At 34.9% G+C, this 19,306-nt stretch overlaps 1 protein-coding gene across 4 annotated transcripts in view; it reads right to left on the reverse strand.

Annotated features, from left to right (window-relative positions):
• Window positions 1-19,306, reverse strand: part of ADGB (androglobin) — a 173,052-nt gene that overhangs the window by 106,089 nt on the left and 47,657 nt on the right. For all 4 annotated transcript variants that reach the window (XM_082730343.1, XM_082730345.1, XM_082730344.1 and 1 more), the window contains 5 exons: window positions 16,870-17,009; window positions 14,282-14,368; window positions 8,541-8,743; window positions 6,726-6,866; window positions 5,161-5,255 (listed from right to left, as the gene is read on the reverse strand). In XM_082730343.1, coding sequence (XP_082586469.1) covers window positions 5,161-5,255; window positions 6,726-6,866; window positions 8,541-8,743; window positions 14,282-14,368; window positions 16,870-17,009 — 666 coding nt within the window. The remainder of the gene's footprint in view (window positions 1-5,160; window positions 5,256-6,725; window positions 6,867-8,540; window positions 8,744-14,281; window positions 14,369-16,869; window positions 17,010-19,306) is intronic.

Genomic DNA, 19,306 nt, shown 5'->3' on the forward strand with positions numbered 1-19,306 from the left:
TTTAAAACATTGTATCTCATTCTGATTGGCCAGGAGAACTAGATTAGCCTAATAGCTAATGGAAAAGAATCAGCAGGTAAGTTAGGGAGACCATGAGGCTATAGCCGGTTTATTACAGCCTTGAAGTTGATTTATCAATATATCAGTTTCAGGTATACAATACAGTGATTCAATAATTCACCCAGTTCTTATCACAAGCGTGCTCCTTAATTCCTGTCATCTATTTCACCCAAGAAACAGACTCTTAACTATAGAGAACAGCTGATGGTTACCAGATGGGAGGTGGGTGGGGAGATGTGTGAAATAGTTCATTTGATATTATTACAGACATTGGGCTAACTCCTGAACCTCTGGGTCCTTGAAGCCATTTTCAACCCCCAGAGGAAGGATTTATAACACTTTGTAGGTCCTGACTCCCTCCCACATCTCGAGCTGCCTCTAGTCTTCTCCCCTTGCCATTTGCTCAATTTCTAGTACTTCTCTGAACCCAGTGAGCTCTCCTGTACCTCCAGATTTTCCAAAAGAGACATCTGCTTTGAGCACACTTTTCCCCATTTATTACGCTAACTTCTTAAGGCCATCACTTAAACCCTTCTTTCTTTGGGAAGACTTCCTTAATCAACCATTAGAAAGATGTATAGCTGCTGTGTGCACCATATTCATTTTTCTGCTCACTGACTCATTCAGTTGGTCACTCATCCAACACACAATATTTGAACACGCTTTCTATTATATGCCAGATACTTTGTATGATCTCTGTTGTACCAGTTTTCTAACTTTATTACTCTTGTTGGCTTGTCTGTCTTCTTCATTAGACTCTGGGTTTTATAAGGAGGGAATTCTCTTAGACTTGCTTGTTACCAGGTCCTCAAAGACTAAATCATTGTTTAGCACATAATAGTTAATCAATAGACGTGTGATGAATTAACAACAAACATGGGTGATCTTTTTTGTCCTTTAAGTTCAAAACTAACTTTGTGTTTAAATACTAATTTCTCAGTAGGACAACCAAGTACTTTTATATTTTGTAGTTTTAAGAAGTGTTGGAGTACTTCCCATTAAGAGACCATGGCACTCCCCAAAGCATGGCTCTGGTCATTTTGCAGTCCATGGTCTTAAAACTTTGGAATACGTAAGACAACAGCTGAGCCAGTGCCACATGAATTTTACTTTAAAACTGAGGCCTGAGATAGATGGCCAGCTCAAATCTGAATCAGAGACTTAATTTGGTGGGAGGTCAAGGAAGCGTACTTGGATTTAGCCAATGACTAAAGTTAATTAACTTTGAATTAAAATCAGAGAAACTGCCACTGTCTCTACATTCATAAAGGCACATTGTGCCCTGTCATCTTGACAGTATTACCCCTGTTAAGCGGCAGATTTTCTCATGAAGAAATGGTTTCAATTCAAAAAGGACAAAGGAGCAGAAAAAGGAAGAGAAGGCAGGAGAGGAGAAGCTGGAGGAAGGAGGAGGGAGAGAGAAGGAGTGATATTATGCCGCCTGGGCAAATGATCTAGAAGATAAATATACTGTATAGTAAAGTGCAATGAGCAGTCACCTGGATGGTTTACACTTCAACCAAACTGTCATTGAATTTTTACTATCTAGCTCTTTCTAACTAGCCCACTGAACATTTATGTTTATATCACTACACCATCTAGTCTACTCATGCTTTAAGTGAAGTGATTTCAGAGCACGTGGAAATCTTTGACCAAAGTGCTGCGTGTCTGGGAGTCCCCCAAGGAGTTAGGATTCGGTAAGCTCCAAATGCAATATTGTGTTTGTCTAAGCAGAGTGAAGAGCAAGTAATCTGGTGGACTTCCTTTCCAAAGAGAAGGAGAAAAGTGGTTTTTATATCCAATCCAAGTCTGGTCGATTGCACCCAAAGTGAAAGAGGCTCACCTGCTCGTATTAGAGTCTCGTCCTGAGGGATCAGCATTTTATTTCATACACACACGTAGGTGCCTGCTGGAACATTCTCCAGGAACCCGGGGTATGTGTGGGGGGCAGTGAGCCAGCTTCGTACTCTCCCTTTGCCAGCTCCAGAATGCCAGTATCTCCTGGAAAATGCTTTCTATAAGCCTCTGATGCCTGATCTTTGTAGCTGCCACCCAGGGAATGCCTCTTGACCACCTAGCTCTGGAGGCCAGGGAACTTGCATTCCTGGTCCTATGGGATTATAAGAACTAGCGACACCCAGAAAGGAGCTCATATTCCCATCCGGTGCCCTGATTTTGTGACTGCTGCCAGGGGACACCTCTCCTTGTAGCCCCCACCAGACTATAACCGATCGAGAAAGAGTTGTTAACCAGCTGCCACACCTGGGGCACAACGAGAGGCAACAGATCTAGGAGGTCAGTCTTTCCATGGAGGAGGCCTATTAAGTAATCCTCCTGGCTGCTGCCTGAGGGGCAGATTTCTAATTCAACACACACCATGGGACTGACAGTGATGCTTCCCAGAGACCTCGGAGGGCAAGCACTATCTTTGTTCTTTCCTCCACCACACTCCAGAGTCCCCGTTTCTCCTGTAGGGAGGATTTACATGTGGCTGGTGCTCTGCTTTTTATGGGTGGCATCCCAATTTTTGCAGCTACCACTTTAAGGAAGCCTCTTGATTGTCTGGCTCTGATAGCAAGTGGTGGTTTGCATTCCTGGGTGCCAGAGGACTGTGGCAAGTGGAGAGACAGTCTTTTGCAGGCTGTCACCCATGGGCACTGTGCAGGGGCAAATTGAGCCTATAAAGCAGGATTCTTGGCATGCCCTGGAGCCTACCTGATGCAGGCTTCAGGGACATCAGATTTGTCCACACGTAGTGAACTATGGAGTTGCCTGCTCTCGAGGAGTACAGGCTGTGGACACCATCTTGGATGCTCCCTCTGCCTTGTTGCCACTCACTGGGATCTCAGAAAAGGGCTTTTTAATCATTTGGAGCCTTACCTTTCTGTGGCTGCCAACCAGGGTACACCACCAGAGAGCCTGGCCACTTGCAAGCCCTAGGACTATGTGTATTTACATACTTTTAAAAGCTGTGGCTTATAGGTCTGACTTCCTAATTGCCTGAATCTAAGTGCTAAGATCCTCCCCTTAGGGATGCTGACAGGTCTTAGCACATCCTCACTGATGGGAGGCTATTAAAAATATGATAGCTTCTGCCCAGACAAGCACAAAGGTTTAAGTGACAACCAGAACTGAGGCAAGGTTGAATGACAAGCTTCATCTACTGCATGGAGCCACTCCTTCAAGACTGGGAGAGATGATTGTTCATCACCTGTATAGAAGCTAATAGAATTAAGCAAGATAAAGAACAGAGGAATATGTTCCAAAAGGAGAGAGAGGAAGAATAAGATAAAAACTCAGAGAAAAACTTTAATAAAAGGGAGATAAGTAATTTGTCTGATAAAAAAAGTTTAGCATTGTTGTCATAAAAATGCTCATTAAATTGGGGAGAAAAATGGATGAACACAGTGGGAACTTCAACAAAAAGATGGAAATACAAGAAAGTACCAAAGAGTAGTCAAAGAGCTGAAGAATACAGTAACTAAACTGAAAAATGCACTAGAAAAGTTCAGCAACAGACTAGAAGAAGCGGAAGAAAGGATAAGTCAGCTCAGAGACAAGGCAGTGGAACTCAAACTATTAGAGCAGCAAAATGAAAATGGAATGATGGAATATTAGTCAGCCATAAAAAGAATGAAATCTTTCCATTCATGACAACATAGATGGACCTCAAGGTCATTATGCTGAGTGAAATAAGTCAGAGAAGGACAAATACCACATGATCTCTCATATGTGAAATCTGAAACAAAACAAAACAAAACAAGCTCACAGAAATAGAGAGCAGATTGGCAGAGTTGTCAGAGGCAGAAGGTGGGGAGAAATAGGTAAATATATATTTACTTAAATATATATATTTAAATATATACACGTTTACTTAATTTACTTAAATATATATACATGTTTAGAAACCTAAATACACCATACCACTACTAAATATTATGTGGACAAATATTTAACATCATTTAAAAAATTTAATGATAGAGTGTAAAGTGAAAAACTGGCTTCCAAAATTTAATAAATTCATAAAATTTAATTCCACTCTGTAAAACAGTAAATACACATATTTATACAGAATATATGCACAGAAGAAAAAAATCAAAGGGTATATCCCAGAATGTTAACATTGCATATGTCTAGGTATTTATACTATGAATATTTTAATTCCAATGCCTTTATGTACATTTTCTAAATTTCTTCCAAATTGTTAGACTTACAAGAAAAATCAATTAACATTTTTTGTGTATATTATCTAAAGATTACAAGGAGGTTATAATAGTAGTTTGCCAGCTGTGGTTGTGAGTTCATTTAAATCATCTTATGTTAAGAAAATAATAATGATCTGTTATGGAAAGTTAATTTATTATTATTTAGATATGTTTACATGATTCTTACTGAAATATATCTCATATGCCTTTTCTTTTGCTTAGAATGGAAAAAATGATACATTTTTTAACAAGAAACTTGCAATCATCTAAGATAATTTTTTTCATTTTTTTATTCATTTATTTATTTTCATCATAACAGTATTCATTATTTTTTCACCACACCCAGTGCTCCATGCAATCCGTGCCCTCTATAATACCTACCACCTGGTACCCCAATCTTCCACCCCCCCGCCACTTCAAACCCCTCAGATTGTTTTTCAGAGTCCATAGTCTCTCATGATTCACCTCCCCTTCCAATTTATCCCAACTCCCCTCTCCTCTCTAACACCCCTTGTCCTCCATGCTATTTGTTATGCTCCACAAATAAGTGAAACCATATGATAACTGACTCTCTCTGCTTGACTTATTTCGCTCAGCATAAACTCTTCCAGTCCCGTCCATGTTGCTATTTTGAATGTTCCAGGTCCCTGTGTTTAAGTGTCTAATATTTTAAACATAAGTAGACTGAAATCCAGGTATAGAATTTAATTAAATTCTGATATACCTTCTAGGACAACAAATAACCTCTCTCTTTATTTCTCTCTCCCTCCCCACTGCCCTCTCTCTCTCATCCACCTACTCATACACACACACACACTCTGTCATATACTCATACACACACACACACACACACACACACACACACACCCTGTGCTTCCTGGCCTTGAGTTCTTACCATTTTTTCTAATGAAAAGATCTTTTTTTCGAACAAATATAGGGGTGTAAACGTAGCATATACAACCATGTGTGGAGATTGTATTGCTGAAGAACCTGTAGAAAAAACATATACCATGTCATGGAAATTCTAGCCAAATGGATCTGTCAGTAGATCATTCCAGATTGTTCAAATTCCTTAATGAGCACATCTTTGCATGGTGAAAAATAGGTAAATGACTGTAAACTCATTTATTAAATGTTAAATGTCACATATGCATCTATTTTATAGAACATCTCATTAGTTTTGCCTTCATCATAATACCATTTAATTGCTTAAGAAATCATTTTATGTCACTATAAAAAAGTTATCAAAAAAACTCTATTAGTCAATGTCACTTATAATAGTCTACAAATGATTATATTCAAAAGGAATGATTTTAAAATTGAAACTTTTTAGCTTTCATAAATAAAATCTTATTTTGAATTTAAAGCAGGCTAGAACTTTCTATGTCATTTCAAGAAGAAAGAAAACATAGATACATTTGGCCAGGAAGTTCCTATCTATCTCTCTATCTATCTATCATCTATTTCCAGGATAGTTAGCATACAGTGTTGCATTAGTTTCAGGTATACAATATGAGCTACTTAATATTTAATGTTTCTGAGCATCACTTATTTTTTCACATATTTCTTAGGCCTGAAATTACTATATTTGATTCAGTATGCATTTGTTCTTTAAAGAGTCTGTCTAAAATGGTATAATTTATTTTTCTCTATTATCTTTATTTTTAATTAAAAAGTTTGTTTTATCCCTTTACAAATTCAAGTACTAATATTGAACTGTATTGGATTTTTATTAAAGAAAAATATTTTTAGAGCCACAAAATACAAGTTAAATATGAATCAGGATCAATCTAGAAAAGATTAAAAGGTAAAATATATGAAACTTATGAAAACATATTTTTTACATTTAAATTAAACTTTGTATATTTTTCATGGAGCAGAGACCTGAATCTAGGAATATATATACATATATATGGATATAGATATATAGATGTATAGATATAGTTTATTTATACAGAGGAAGCATATACCAACATATATTTATATATACTAAAATGTAATTATATTTTATATTTATATAGTTTATGTAACTATATATCAATATTTATGGATATTTTACAATGTGTCATATAATATAGATTGTATTTTATGTAGTATGTTTATATATTATAATATGCTATATATAACAATATGTAACAGATTGTTATATGTTACTACATAACATATACATTTATTAGTATATGACCTCCTCCATGCAAACACTTCTGTGACTGTTGTACCATAAGAACTGGGATAACCTTGGCTTCTGTCACACATGCAAGCTTTGCCCCCACATGCATGCATGTTGATTTGAGAGTTCAACAATTATGGGCAAACTCGAGCAAACTTATTTAGATATGCCTAAACAGGCAATACACTTTTATATTCCAAAGTTGTATTCCAACTTTGGAAACTCCAAATTTTCCCAACATTTTAGGATACAGCTAAAATAGCTATTATTCTAGAATACTGAAATCTTACAATCTGACAGAGACTGCAGTGAGTACTGTACATCTGATGAGGGTCTTGAAGCATGAAGTGACCATTTGAATTTTTCTTTTTCCTTTTCTTTTTCTCCATTTTTACTCTTTTTCTTCCCAACATCTTTTGCATCTGCTTTTTCTAACATATTAAAAATATATATGATAAATCTTTTAACTACAAAATCTCAAATTATATTACTTATTCAGTTATTATGTTGAAAGTTGGCCAAAACAATAATGTTATTTAAATGTAAAACAATAGCCACAAATTTCCCAAAGCACTACCCACCTCTAATTAGAAACATCAAAATAAAGCAATAGAAAACTTTGAAAATTGGCGATGTACTGCCAAAGACATGAAGAATTATTGGTTATTGATTATACATTTATTTTGCTAAATGGAGATGATCATTTGAATATAATATATATCTAACAATATATAATTTTGTATACTATATATAATTTTAAGTTAGTTTTCTCATTTTGGAATGAGGCTAGTTTTCTCATTCTTCCTCCATCATCATAAGATGTATATCTACTATTTTCTCACAGAAAATGCTCTTTCCACATTCCCTCATCTTCCTCAAGAAATCCCTCTCATCTTTGTAAACATAGCTCAAAATTCCTTAGGGAATTCTTCCCTGATGCCCTAGACTAAGTATGCACTCCCATACTTTTCTGTATTTTCCTTCAAGGCTCATGTCTTAGTATATAGTAATGGTTTTTAGAATTAAAATTAATGTTAGTCTCTCTCACTAATCATAAGCACTAGGAGATAAGTTCCACATCTGATTTTGTTCACCAGATTATTGTTAGTTCCTGGAACATTTATTGGAATTCTACTCAGAAAATAATATATCTGAATGGATGGATATACATATGTTAATTTGTGATACATGAAAAAAGGCTTCTAAGTTCAAACTAATTTGAGATATGCTAGGTAAAACAAATTTAATCAGCCTTCTTTTCCCGTTTCCCTTCATAAACTAATACACATTAGGTCATTTAAAGAAGGGCTTATGATAGGCAGATATCACTCATACACTTGATCTTGGTAAACTCTTGAGGAACATTTATAGCAATAACTTCTGCATGGTAAAAGTTGGTAGATAAGATCTTGCTAAGGAAAAATTTGGGCAAAATATAAGATTTCATAAATATTTTAAAGATCATTATAGATGCTTTTAAGGTATACAAAAATCTGAATACATCATAGTATATTTAATTCTACTTTACTATAAAAGCATTATTATTCATATGTATAGCTATATGAAATATTTTAGAAAATATAAAATAATTATTCAATATGTTTCTCACTTTAAGATCTTAGACTTTGAAAATAACTTGACATTATTTTATTTTCAAATTTGAACTTAAACCTTACAACAATTGGTCAGCAAAACAAAATCCATACTGTGTCTATTTTGAATTTCCTTGGTAGAAGAAAAAAAAATAGGACAACTTTCCCCTTTGCAGTTTTGTTCCATTCCACTCTACATATAACATATAAGGAAGTGTGTCTGATGGAAATTAATGCTTAATGTGTCTTCCTATGTTAATACTACATTACTTTAGTATCATCAAAACATATAGTTGCCCTTGATTTTTAAAGAGAGCAAAATGTGGAATAATAACTAACATCTAGTAAATAACATTACTAGTTCTAAAATCCTAGAAAGATTAGATCCTGATTATTTTCACAACACAGTAAATGATAATGACAACAAATAATCATTAAATTCAGCAATGAATGTAAATCACTTATACACAATATCCATACACATGAATGACATTGTAATATGAAATGTCTTACCCTTTGGAGTTTTGTCACTTTTCTCAGGTACCTTTAGAGCTGTCATTGAACCTTCAGGTTTGAAATCTTTGCTGTCCTTCACTGGTTCCTTTAACTTGGCATCTAACATAGCTATTTTGCTTTCAGAGCTGGACTCATCTGACAGCTTAAATTCAGGCAATATTTCTTTCAAGAGCTCCCATACTTTGTCCATATATCCTGGGCTTAGATAAAACACATCAACATTAATTTCCAAATCAAAAAGAAATAAAAAATCTTAACAGACCAATTACTAGCAAAGGTATTGAATCAGCAATCAAAATAATTCACAAAAACAAAACTCCAGGCTTCACTAGTGAATTCCACCAAACATTTAAAGAATAATTAATACCAATTCTTCTCAAACTCTGTGGAAAAATATAGAAGGAACACCTTCTAATTCATTTTATAAAGCCATCATTACTTTGATACCAAAACCAGATAAAGATACCACAAGTAAAGGAAATTACTAACCAAAATCTCTGATGAGCATAGATGCAAAAATCCTCAACAAAATATTAGCAAATAGAATTCAATAACACATTAAATAAGTGAGATTAATTCCAGGGATGTAAGTAACTAAGATTCAACATTTGCAAATCTATGTGATACACCACATTAAAAATGAATGATAAAAATCATAAGGTCATCTCAATAGATGGAAAAAAAAAACACTGACAAAATTTAATATCCATTTATGATAAAAACTTTCAGCAAAGTGGGTATAGAGAGAACATACTGCAACATAATTATGACCATATATGACTAGCCCACAGCTAATATCATGCTCAGTCAACTGTGAAAATCTAAAATCTTTTCCTCGAGATTAGGAACAATACAAGGATGCCAACTCTCACCATTTTTATTCAATAGTATTGCAGTTCTTAACCAAAGCAAGTAGGCAAGAAAGAGAAATAAAAGGCATCCAAATTAGCTAGGAAGAAGTAAAATGGTCGCTATTTGCAAATGATATAAAAAAGAGAGAAAACTCAAAAGACGCCGCCAGAAACTATGAAGCCAATAAATGACTTCAGTCAGGTTGCAGGATACAAAATCAATATACAAAAATCTGTTGCATTCTATACACTAGATGAATCATCAGAAACACAAATAAAGAAAACAATCCCATTTACAATCTCATCAAAAGGAGTAAAATACCTAGAAATAAATTTAACCAAGGAGGTGAAAGACTTGCATACTTAAAACTATAGGACATTAATAAAAGAAATTGAAGATGACACAAATAAATGGAAAGACATTCTGTGCTCATTGACTGGAAGAATTAATATTGTAAAAATGTCCAGACTACCCAAAGTCATCGACAGATTCAAAGCAATCCCTATCAAAATTCTAATGACATTTTTCAGAGAAATAGGAAAAACAATCATAAAATTTGTATTGAACCACAAAAAAACTCTTAATAGCCAAAGCTAGTGTGAGAAAGGACAAAGCTGGAGAACTCACACTTCTTGATTTCAAACTATGTCACCAATCTATAATGATCAAACAATATACTATTGACATACAGACACTTAGATCAATGGATCACAATAGAGAACTAAGAAATTTAAAAAAAAAACCATATGGATAATCGAAGATACATGAAAAGATATTCAGCATCACTAATCATCAGGGAAATACAAATCAAAACCACAATGAGATTTTACTTCATAACTTTTAGCATGGCTGTTATCAAAAAACAAGAAATAACAAGTATGGCAAAGATGTGGAAAAAGAAACTTTATGCATTGTTGTAAATTGGTGCACCCACTATGGAAAACAGCATGGAGTGTCTTCAAAAAAATTGAAAAAGAACTACCATATGATCCAATTCCAATTCTGAAATTATTTGAATAAAAGGAAAACACCAGTATGAAGAGATATGTGCACACTGTGTTTACTGCAGCATTATTTACAAGAGCTAAGATATGGATAAGGAAGGTGTGGCATATTATATATATGTATGAATAACATTTTCATTATATATATGTATATATATATAATATTTATATATATATATATATATATATATATATATAATGGAATATTATCAGCCATAAAAAAAGATTGAAATCTTTCCATTTGTAACAACATGGATGGATCTAGAGGGTATAATGCTAGATGTAAAAAGTCAAAGACAAATACCATATGATTTCATTTATATGTAGAATGTAAAAGACAAAACAAACAAAAGTATTTTCCCCAAATATCTGTACCCCAATGTTCATAGCAGCAATGGCCACAGTTGCCAAACTGTGGAAAGAGCCAAGATGCCCTTCAACAGACAAATGGATAAAGAGGATATGGTCCATATATACTATGGAGTATTATGCCTCCATCAGAAAGGATGAATACCCAACTTCTGTATCAACATGGACAGGCCTGGAGGAAATTATGCTGAGTGAAATAAGTCAAGCACAGAGAGTCAATTATCGTATGGTTTTACTTACTTGTGGAGGAATAACATGGAGGACACTGGGAGATGGAGAGAATTGAGTTGGGAGAAATTGGAGGGGGAGACAAACCATGAGATACTGTGGACTCTGAGAAACAAACTGAGGGTTTTGGAGGGGAGGGGGTTGGGGGAGTGGGTGATCCTGTTAGTGGGTATTAAGGAGAGCACATATTGCATGAAGCACTGAATGTGGTGCATAAACAATGAACCTTGGGACACTGAAAAAATTAAATTTTAAGAAAAAATTCCTGAGCCAGAAACCTGAAAACAAACAAACAAACCAAAGAAAACAGACACACAGATACAGGAAATAAACCATTGGCTGTTTGAGGGGGAGGCATTGGGGTGGAGTGAAATAGGCGAAGGGATTAAGAGGTCCAAATTTCCAGTTATAAAATAAATAAGTCACGGTGATGCAACATAGAACATAGAGAATATAGTCAATAATATTGTCATAACTATATTGTAACAGATGGTGATTAGACATCACGGGGATTATCTAGTAATATATAAAAATGTTGAATCACCATGATCAATGCCTAAAACTAACAGGATATTGTATGCCAATTATATTTCAGTTTTAAAAAGGAAGGTGACCAGTTGCTCTATTACGGATGAACCATGCAAACATCAGAGAAGTGTGCCTAGGAACTAATCATCTCTTAATTTGAAATAATCTTCTTATATCCACAGAGACATATCATTAATTGTTTCTATTATTATACGGAGGGTCAAAAGGTTTCTTTCTTTCTTTTCAGATGGTAAAACTGCACTAATTGAAGGAAAATATAAGAGGCAAGGCCAATAAATGTATGTAGACCAGTGCTTCCCTCTGGTACACCCACAGGAGAGTGGAAGGGAATGTGTCTGTTGGAAATGCCACAGAAGACTTTTATCCTAACTGATCTTCATGCGGGAAAAAGTTCTAATAGTCAACACGAGTTTAGAACTTCAGCATTTTAATTCTCCTTGACCCCTGTAAAACCATGAACACTCACTCCTGCAGGTCCCTCAGAGGCCTTCTCTTCACATTGTAATACTTCCTGGTAACACAAACATCCCACTCCTGAATACATCATGTGGCACTGAGAATATTGTTCTCCTGCCCTTACTGGGCCTCTCCATCCCTTCCTTCAGACAAACCCAGTAAAGACTCAGACCAAGTGAGAACACTCTCCATGAAACCCTACCTGACCCCCACTTGCATCCTTGGCTGATGGCAATTGCTTCCATATTTCAACCTAAACATTTCATGACAATTATCTATATAGTATTTCATGACATCCTTTTCATTTAATAGTACATAGGTATGCATAAATAAATTTTGCAATTTTATAGTATATTATAATTTTAAACTATATGAATAATGTGACAGAATACCCATGGGAAAAATTATAAATTATACATAGATCAAAATATGTTTTTTTTAAAGATTTTATTTATTTATTTGAGAGAGAGAGAGTGAGAGACAGCAGTGAGTGAGGAGAAGGTCAGAGGGAGAAGCAGACTCCCCATGGAGCTGGGAGCCCGATGCGGGACTTGATCCCGGGACTCCAGGATTATGACCTGAGCTGAAGGCAGTCGTCCAATCAACTGAGCCATCCAGGCGCCCCCAAAGTATGTATTTTTTTTTTACTTTTTAGTTGTATTTAGGAGAAAATAGATAAATTTGAATGCTTGGATCAGTCTCATGTATTCTTGAGAATTTTCAAAGTTTAACTACTAATTATTATACATATATCTAGATAATGCTAAATAATCTAGTGATAGCTACTAGAGAGGAAAAGAAACTTACAGTAAGTTATGGTAGTATGTGTCTACCATACAGTAGCTACTTTTTCTATCACCTACTCACTTATCTTTGGAACAACCATATAGAATAGGTCATTTTATCCCCACTTTACATATGAAGAAACTGGGACCCAGAGAAATTACATTACTTGCAAAATTCACACAGCTTGAAACTGAAGTGTCAGAACAAAAATCTAGCTATATAGTTCTGACTCCAAAGCTCAAGATTTCCCCCTTTATATCATTTTCATAGAAATTGCATAGCAACCAGAAATTCATGCAAAGAGTATGCCTAAAACTTCTTAAAATTTTTATCATTAATTTTAAGGTAGTGTATGAAACACTTTTCAGTTTTCATGTATGACTCTGGCAAGAGATAATTCACAATTTCTAATGGACTAATTTTCTAGTTGTAAATTATTTTGATTTCCTATTTCTTCACCATCTTTCAATGGACTTCTGAGGATTTCATGTCTTGGCTGTATTTATTCACTATCGCACAGGAAAAATTAAGGCACAATTATAAGCATTCCATCAATGCTGAAGATAAAAATTTAGAAAAGTCCAGTTTTAAACCTCATCTTAAACCTCCCTCCACCAATATTACTCATAGTATTTCAAGAAATATTCTCTTTGCTTAGATATCCGAAAAGGATTTTCCATGAGAAGACCTATCTAGATCATCCCCTAAAAAACATGATCAGCTCTCCCTTCAGGAAAGCAGTCCCTTGAGGAAGGGGTCTACTTTTCTTCTTCTTTTTTCACCCTATAGATATGTTTATTTGAACCAAGCAACAGCTAGTTTATCCTGCTAAAAAGATGTTTCAGATGGTAGAATCCAAGTTACTGGGGACTGAATTCAATCTCCTTTAACCTGGATCCTTTGAGAATGGCACATTTCCAGTAAAAATCAAAGATCGGAGATGATCCGATAACTATGCTATGGATTTGATTCTATAAAAACTAAACCACTCTGGGCTTCAGTTTCCTTGTTTGTAATGACACATACCCAGCTGATGAGGCCATATGAATGATTAAATATTTTCAAGACTGTGGTTTCTGATTAGAGATATTATATTAAAGTACCTAATACCTAGTAGGTATTCCATTATTATTATTTCCTATACGTGTGGCTAATTAAAAGTTGCCTTTATGTTTCTGTATTGAATAAGTTTAGTAACTGTATAATATAAAGGAATGCATGTAAATAGTTTACTACAATAAAGAATTAACATTGTTTTCATATTTGTAATCCAGATATTTAAAGATTAAATTCACAGTCTTTTTAAGGAAACAGAAGTTATCCTGAAATTCTCAAGGAATTTTATAGAATACTATAGAATAGTGTTTTCACAAACATTTTGTAAAATATGTCATTTCTTGATGTTTTCTTAAAGACTAAAAATGTTTAATTCAAGAAACATTACATGGGAAGAAAGAAAAAAAAATATATGAAGAAGTTAATGGTAAAACCTACTGGAGAGAGATCACTTCTGGTAACCATCCTGTGAGTGCGTGGATAACAGTGAACTCCCCCAGTTCTCTCCTCTCTGCTATATGGATGCTAAAGAGGCAAATGTACAATAGCATAGTTAGTAGCAATGATAATAAAAATAATAATAAACAATGATATAGTCATAAAAAATGTAGGGGTCATAGTGGTTACCTATTAAATTCAAGAAAATACTATTGCAAAAGCCAAATGATTTGTTTTGTTAAAGTGTTTAAAGAGATCCAAAGATAAAATTTCATGTTTATTTTAGAAACATGCTATAAGCCTTATTTTAAAAATATATGTTAATATTCATGTCATATACATAAAACATATTCACATATATTATAAAATATGTAAATTTAGATTATATATATTTTATATATTCAGTATACTAACATGTTCTTTAAAAAAGAGAACAGTGTCTTTTATCCTTGTGATTTCAGTTCCTTTTTTTTTTTTAAGATTTTATTTATTTATTTGACTGAGAAATCACAAGCAGGCAGAGAGGCAGGCAGAGAGAGAGGGGGAAGTAAGCTCCCCACTGAGCAGAGAGCCCGATGCGGGGCTCGATCCCAGGACCCCAGGATCATGACCTGAGCCGAAGGCAGAGGCCTAACCCATTGAGCCACCCAGGCGCCCCATAGATTATGAATTTTGATGTGTCTACATATGTCACAGATAACAAAAATCACTTGGGGTAGTTCACAGTCTAGTCTAAACTCCTCTGTGGATAATCCTACTTAGGTAACAACTGGCAAACCTCATAAAAATAATGTTCTGGGGGCGCCTGTGTGGCTCAGTGGGTTAAAGCCTCTGCCTTCGGCTCGGGTAATGATCCCAGGGTCCTGGGATCAAGCCCCGCATCAGGCTCTCTGCTCAGCGGGGAGCCTGCTTCCTCCTCTCTCTCTGCCTGCCTCTCTGCCTACTTGTGATCTCTGTCTGTCAAATAAATAAATAAAAAATCTAAAAAAAAATGTTGTCCTTTGCATAGCTCACAATGATATTGACATAATTACTGCACATTAATTTTTAATGTAGAAAGATAAAACTCATATGAAAATAATTGCTATATACTATTAAATCTGAGAGAAAAATGTATAGACAAATATAAATTGTACCACACAGTTCAGGTATCCACTAGAAAGCCTCAGAAATGTCTTAAATCTAGTCTGGTCCTTTATTTTCATACTGGATTTATCTATTTTTTAAAATAAAAATAATCTTATTTCTTAGGTTGCTATAAAATTCTATGGAACTGTAGCTTTAAGAAAGACAAATTGCCACTCCAATTTTCCAGGTCACAGGTTTAACACTTCACTGATATTAATTCAGCTCTAATTCTCAGAAATTCAAGTTAGGTCTGAGAATTAGGAACGCGAGGAACATTATTTTCTTTCAAAACAAACAAACATAGCTGTCACCAGTATGAATACTTAGTACTATTTAGCTACCTAAAAAGATCTGGGCTGAGTTCTTTAAAAAAAAAAAAAAAAAAAAATCATTGAAATTAAGAGTTGTGAGCTGGGTAAAACAAATTCCAAACAGAAAATCAAGGGTTGGTGAGAGAAAAAAGAGATGACAAGGATGGCAGTAGGAGTGGCTGGTTTTGTTGTGTAGCCATGGGAAAGAGAGAGAAAGGGGAGCCAAAACAAAATCCACAAAAAGCAGAGCAGAGGTCTGATGACAGACAAGGTTATATTTCCTGAAGGGGAGAAGGCTGAGATTTGAGCAAAGGGCTAAAGTGGTCTCTGTTTGAGCCTGTGGGTGTTCCATCGAGAATGAGATGCTCTCACACACTGTAGGAGGGTGAAGGGTATCAAATTCAAGCCAGTGCCATGTGTGAGAGAATTCTCCCACTGAGCAATGATACAAAGTTGCCATGCCTTTGCAACACAAGCATCTAAACTGTTTTTGCATGGCTGGGTGGGGGATGGATTGGCCTAGGGTGTCTGTAGGTGGAAGCCAAGAGAATGAACACAGCAGACATGTCTCATATACATTGATGCACAAGACATTCAGGAATGGAAGGTGGCAAGCAGATTTCACAAGTACTGAAGCAAATATGAGTAGTTTTTATTACGAATGTATTAAAAGGGGCCAATGTTACCAAAAACATGAGGAACATACTGACATCCCTCAGAAGAGTTCAGGTTTTCAAGATTAGTAAATTATTGCTGCACACACACAGAACCTAACATTTGAACTGGATCCAGGATATATTATTTTGTATTTAGATGAACCAATATTTCCCCCTACAAACCAACTTTTTTTTCACACTAAGCCAAAATATTATTTCTGATGATCACTAGCCATTTGCAAGAAAGCAATGGATATAGAATAATTTTTGAATATTTTTTCTTGGGAGAATGCCATCTTATTGCTGACTAACCCAGTATTTCCAATTAGTGATTTTGGCATATTCATTTTTATATTAGAACATTTACATTGTCTGCAAAGAAAACTCCTTTACATTGATTTTAAAAAAAAAAAAGCTATATGATATAGATGTATAGTTGTCTGTTGTCTTTTTGTTTTTATATAACTGAATGATCATTCTTCTTTCCACGTACTCAACATTTGCCAGCTTAATGATAGCTTTACACAGAAGCATTGGCCAGAGTTCAAATTCACAGGTTGTGGCTGGAAGCAATAGATTGTTGTCTTCATCAAAAGGCAGAAAGTCATCAATAGTTATCTTTCTCCAGCAACCCTAAACAAGAGAAAAAAAGGAATGCATCAGTGACTAACATTTTTTTCTCTCATCCATTATTGTACAGCACTGATGTGACTTTCCAGTGTTTTTTTATTTTACCTTAGCTTCTTACATGTAAAGCCTAGCATACTGGTTTTCAATACTACCATGGCCGGGAATTTGAGTGGATTATTTTATGTAAAGTCAGCACATCCCTATCTATATCAACAGATATGTTGATATATCATCATGTCAAATATGTCACTATTTCTGAGGTCTTTTTTTTTTTCATTTTATTTATTTGACAGAAAGAGAGAGAGAGGAAGAGAGGGAACATAAGCAGTGGGGGAGTGGGACAGGGAGAAGCACGCTTCCCGAGAAGGAAGCCCAAAGTGGGGCTTGATCCTAGACCCTGGGATCATGACCTGAGCCAAAGAAAGAAAGATGCTTAGGCATCTCTTTCTGAAGTCTCGTAAACATATTCTTGGGTATCCCATCCTGCATAACACAGTAAATTAAAGAGTTTCCAATAGCAGAACCAAAACATTATACAGCCATAGATAAGTTTGGCCATAATTAAATAACTCAATATAGTCATAACACAAATTCCCCAAATGTAAGTAATTATTGTTTATCCTGCTGGAGTCAGTGATATTAAACTTCTAATTATCAGATTGCTTCTGCTCATAATTAAAGATCTCATTCTTAATATGAAGTTGATTGATACTTTATTTAATAAAATCATGATATATTTTTCTGTATACATATGACTTCATAATTAAAAGTTTAAGACAAATGATAACATTAATGATTATGAAGTCAAAAAACTATGTATTTTTTTAGATTTTGGTTTTACATGTAAAATTTTATCATGGATTTATTCCTTTGCCCAAGAAATATTTTCAGTAGTAGTGTGACCACTGTGAACATAAAAATCTGGAAAACACCTGGCCTAAACCATTGCATTGCTTCAAGTCTAGTGAGGGAAGACATATATGCAAACAGTATCATACATAATAGTTCAAAATGTTCTAGGACCAGAAAAGAACGCGTGACAAATATAGCTTGTGGAAGTCTTCACAAGAAGTTAACATCTCAATTGAAGATTCAAAGAACGGTCTACTTTTCACAAGTAGATAGGAGCAATAGGGTGAAACCTGGTCTCTTTGCATGGCACATGTAAGTCTGAACTCAGATCGCCTGCCCTAGTGGTTACGTATCTTTCTTTCTTCCCTAAGAGGTGAGATAGGACAAGACAGGATTAAACACTGGAGTTTAGCCACTCTCTCTTCTAATTTCAAATGATATAACCCAAAAGAATACCTAGTGAGTTAAGTCAGACACAAAGGACAAATATTGTATACTTCTACTTATATGATGTATCTGGAAAAAAGCAAATTTGCAGGCAAGAGACATGATAGAGGTTACCAGGGACTGGGTGAAGAGGAGGATGAAAAATTACTGTTTAATAGGTACAGAGTTTCTGTTTGGGATGATATTAATAGGTATAGAGTTTCTTTTTGGGATGATGAAAAAGTTGTAGAAGGAGATAGTCTTGATGGTTGTACAACCTTGCAAAAATATATAATGCCTCTGAATTGTAAATTCAAATTGCACGGTTAAATGCTAAATATTATGTCATGTATATTTTACCACAATGAAAAACTAATAATAGCAGTTCCCTTTCTACACTTTAATTTTCAAAAAAATTTTTGAAGGAACCAACTGAATCCCTATGAAGGAAAAGTTTTAAGCCAACTTTTTTAAGTTAACTTAAACCAGTTCAACGAATGTCATCTGCTTCCAGCTAATCAATAACATATCTCAATTGAGAATGCTTTGATTGCTAAATACCATCGAACTGTACAGTCTAAATAGATGGACTACATGGTATGTGATTGCATCTCAAAACAGCTATTATGAGAAATAACTCGGAAAATGCGTTCAGTATTATATATCTAAAACATAATTTAACTAGATATCACAATTTTCTTAGGAATTTTTTTGATTCCTTGATATTAATACATTGGTTGGGTTGCTTCCTTAAAATTTATGAAGAAATTAAATATTATATATATAGGGGCCCCTGGGTGGTCCAGTTGTTAAGGGTCTGTCTTCAGCTCAGGTCATGATTTAAGGGTTCTGGGAGCCCAGCTGGTGGGGCTCAGCAGGAAGTCTGCTTGTCTCTCTCCCTCTGGCCCACGCCCCCACTTATGCTCACTCTCTCTCTCAAATAAATACTTTAAAAAATATATTACATGGGGTGTCTGGGTGGCTCAGTGGGTTAAAGCCTATGCTTTTGGCTCAGGTCATGG

The sequence above is a fragment of the Mustela nivalis genome (assembly GCF_964662115.1).
Source record: "Mustela nivalis genome assembly, chromosome: 5".
NCBI lineage: Eukaryota > Metazoa > Chordata > Mammalia > Carnivora > Mustelidae > Mustela > Mustela nivalis.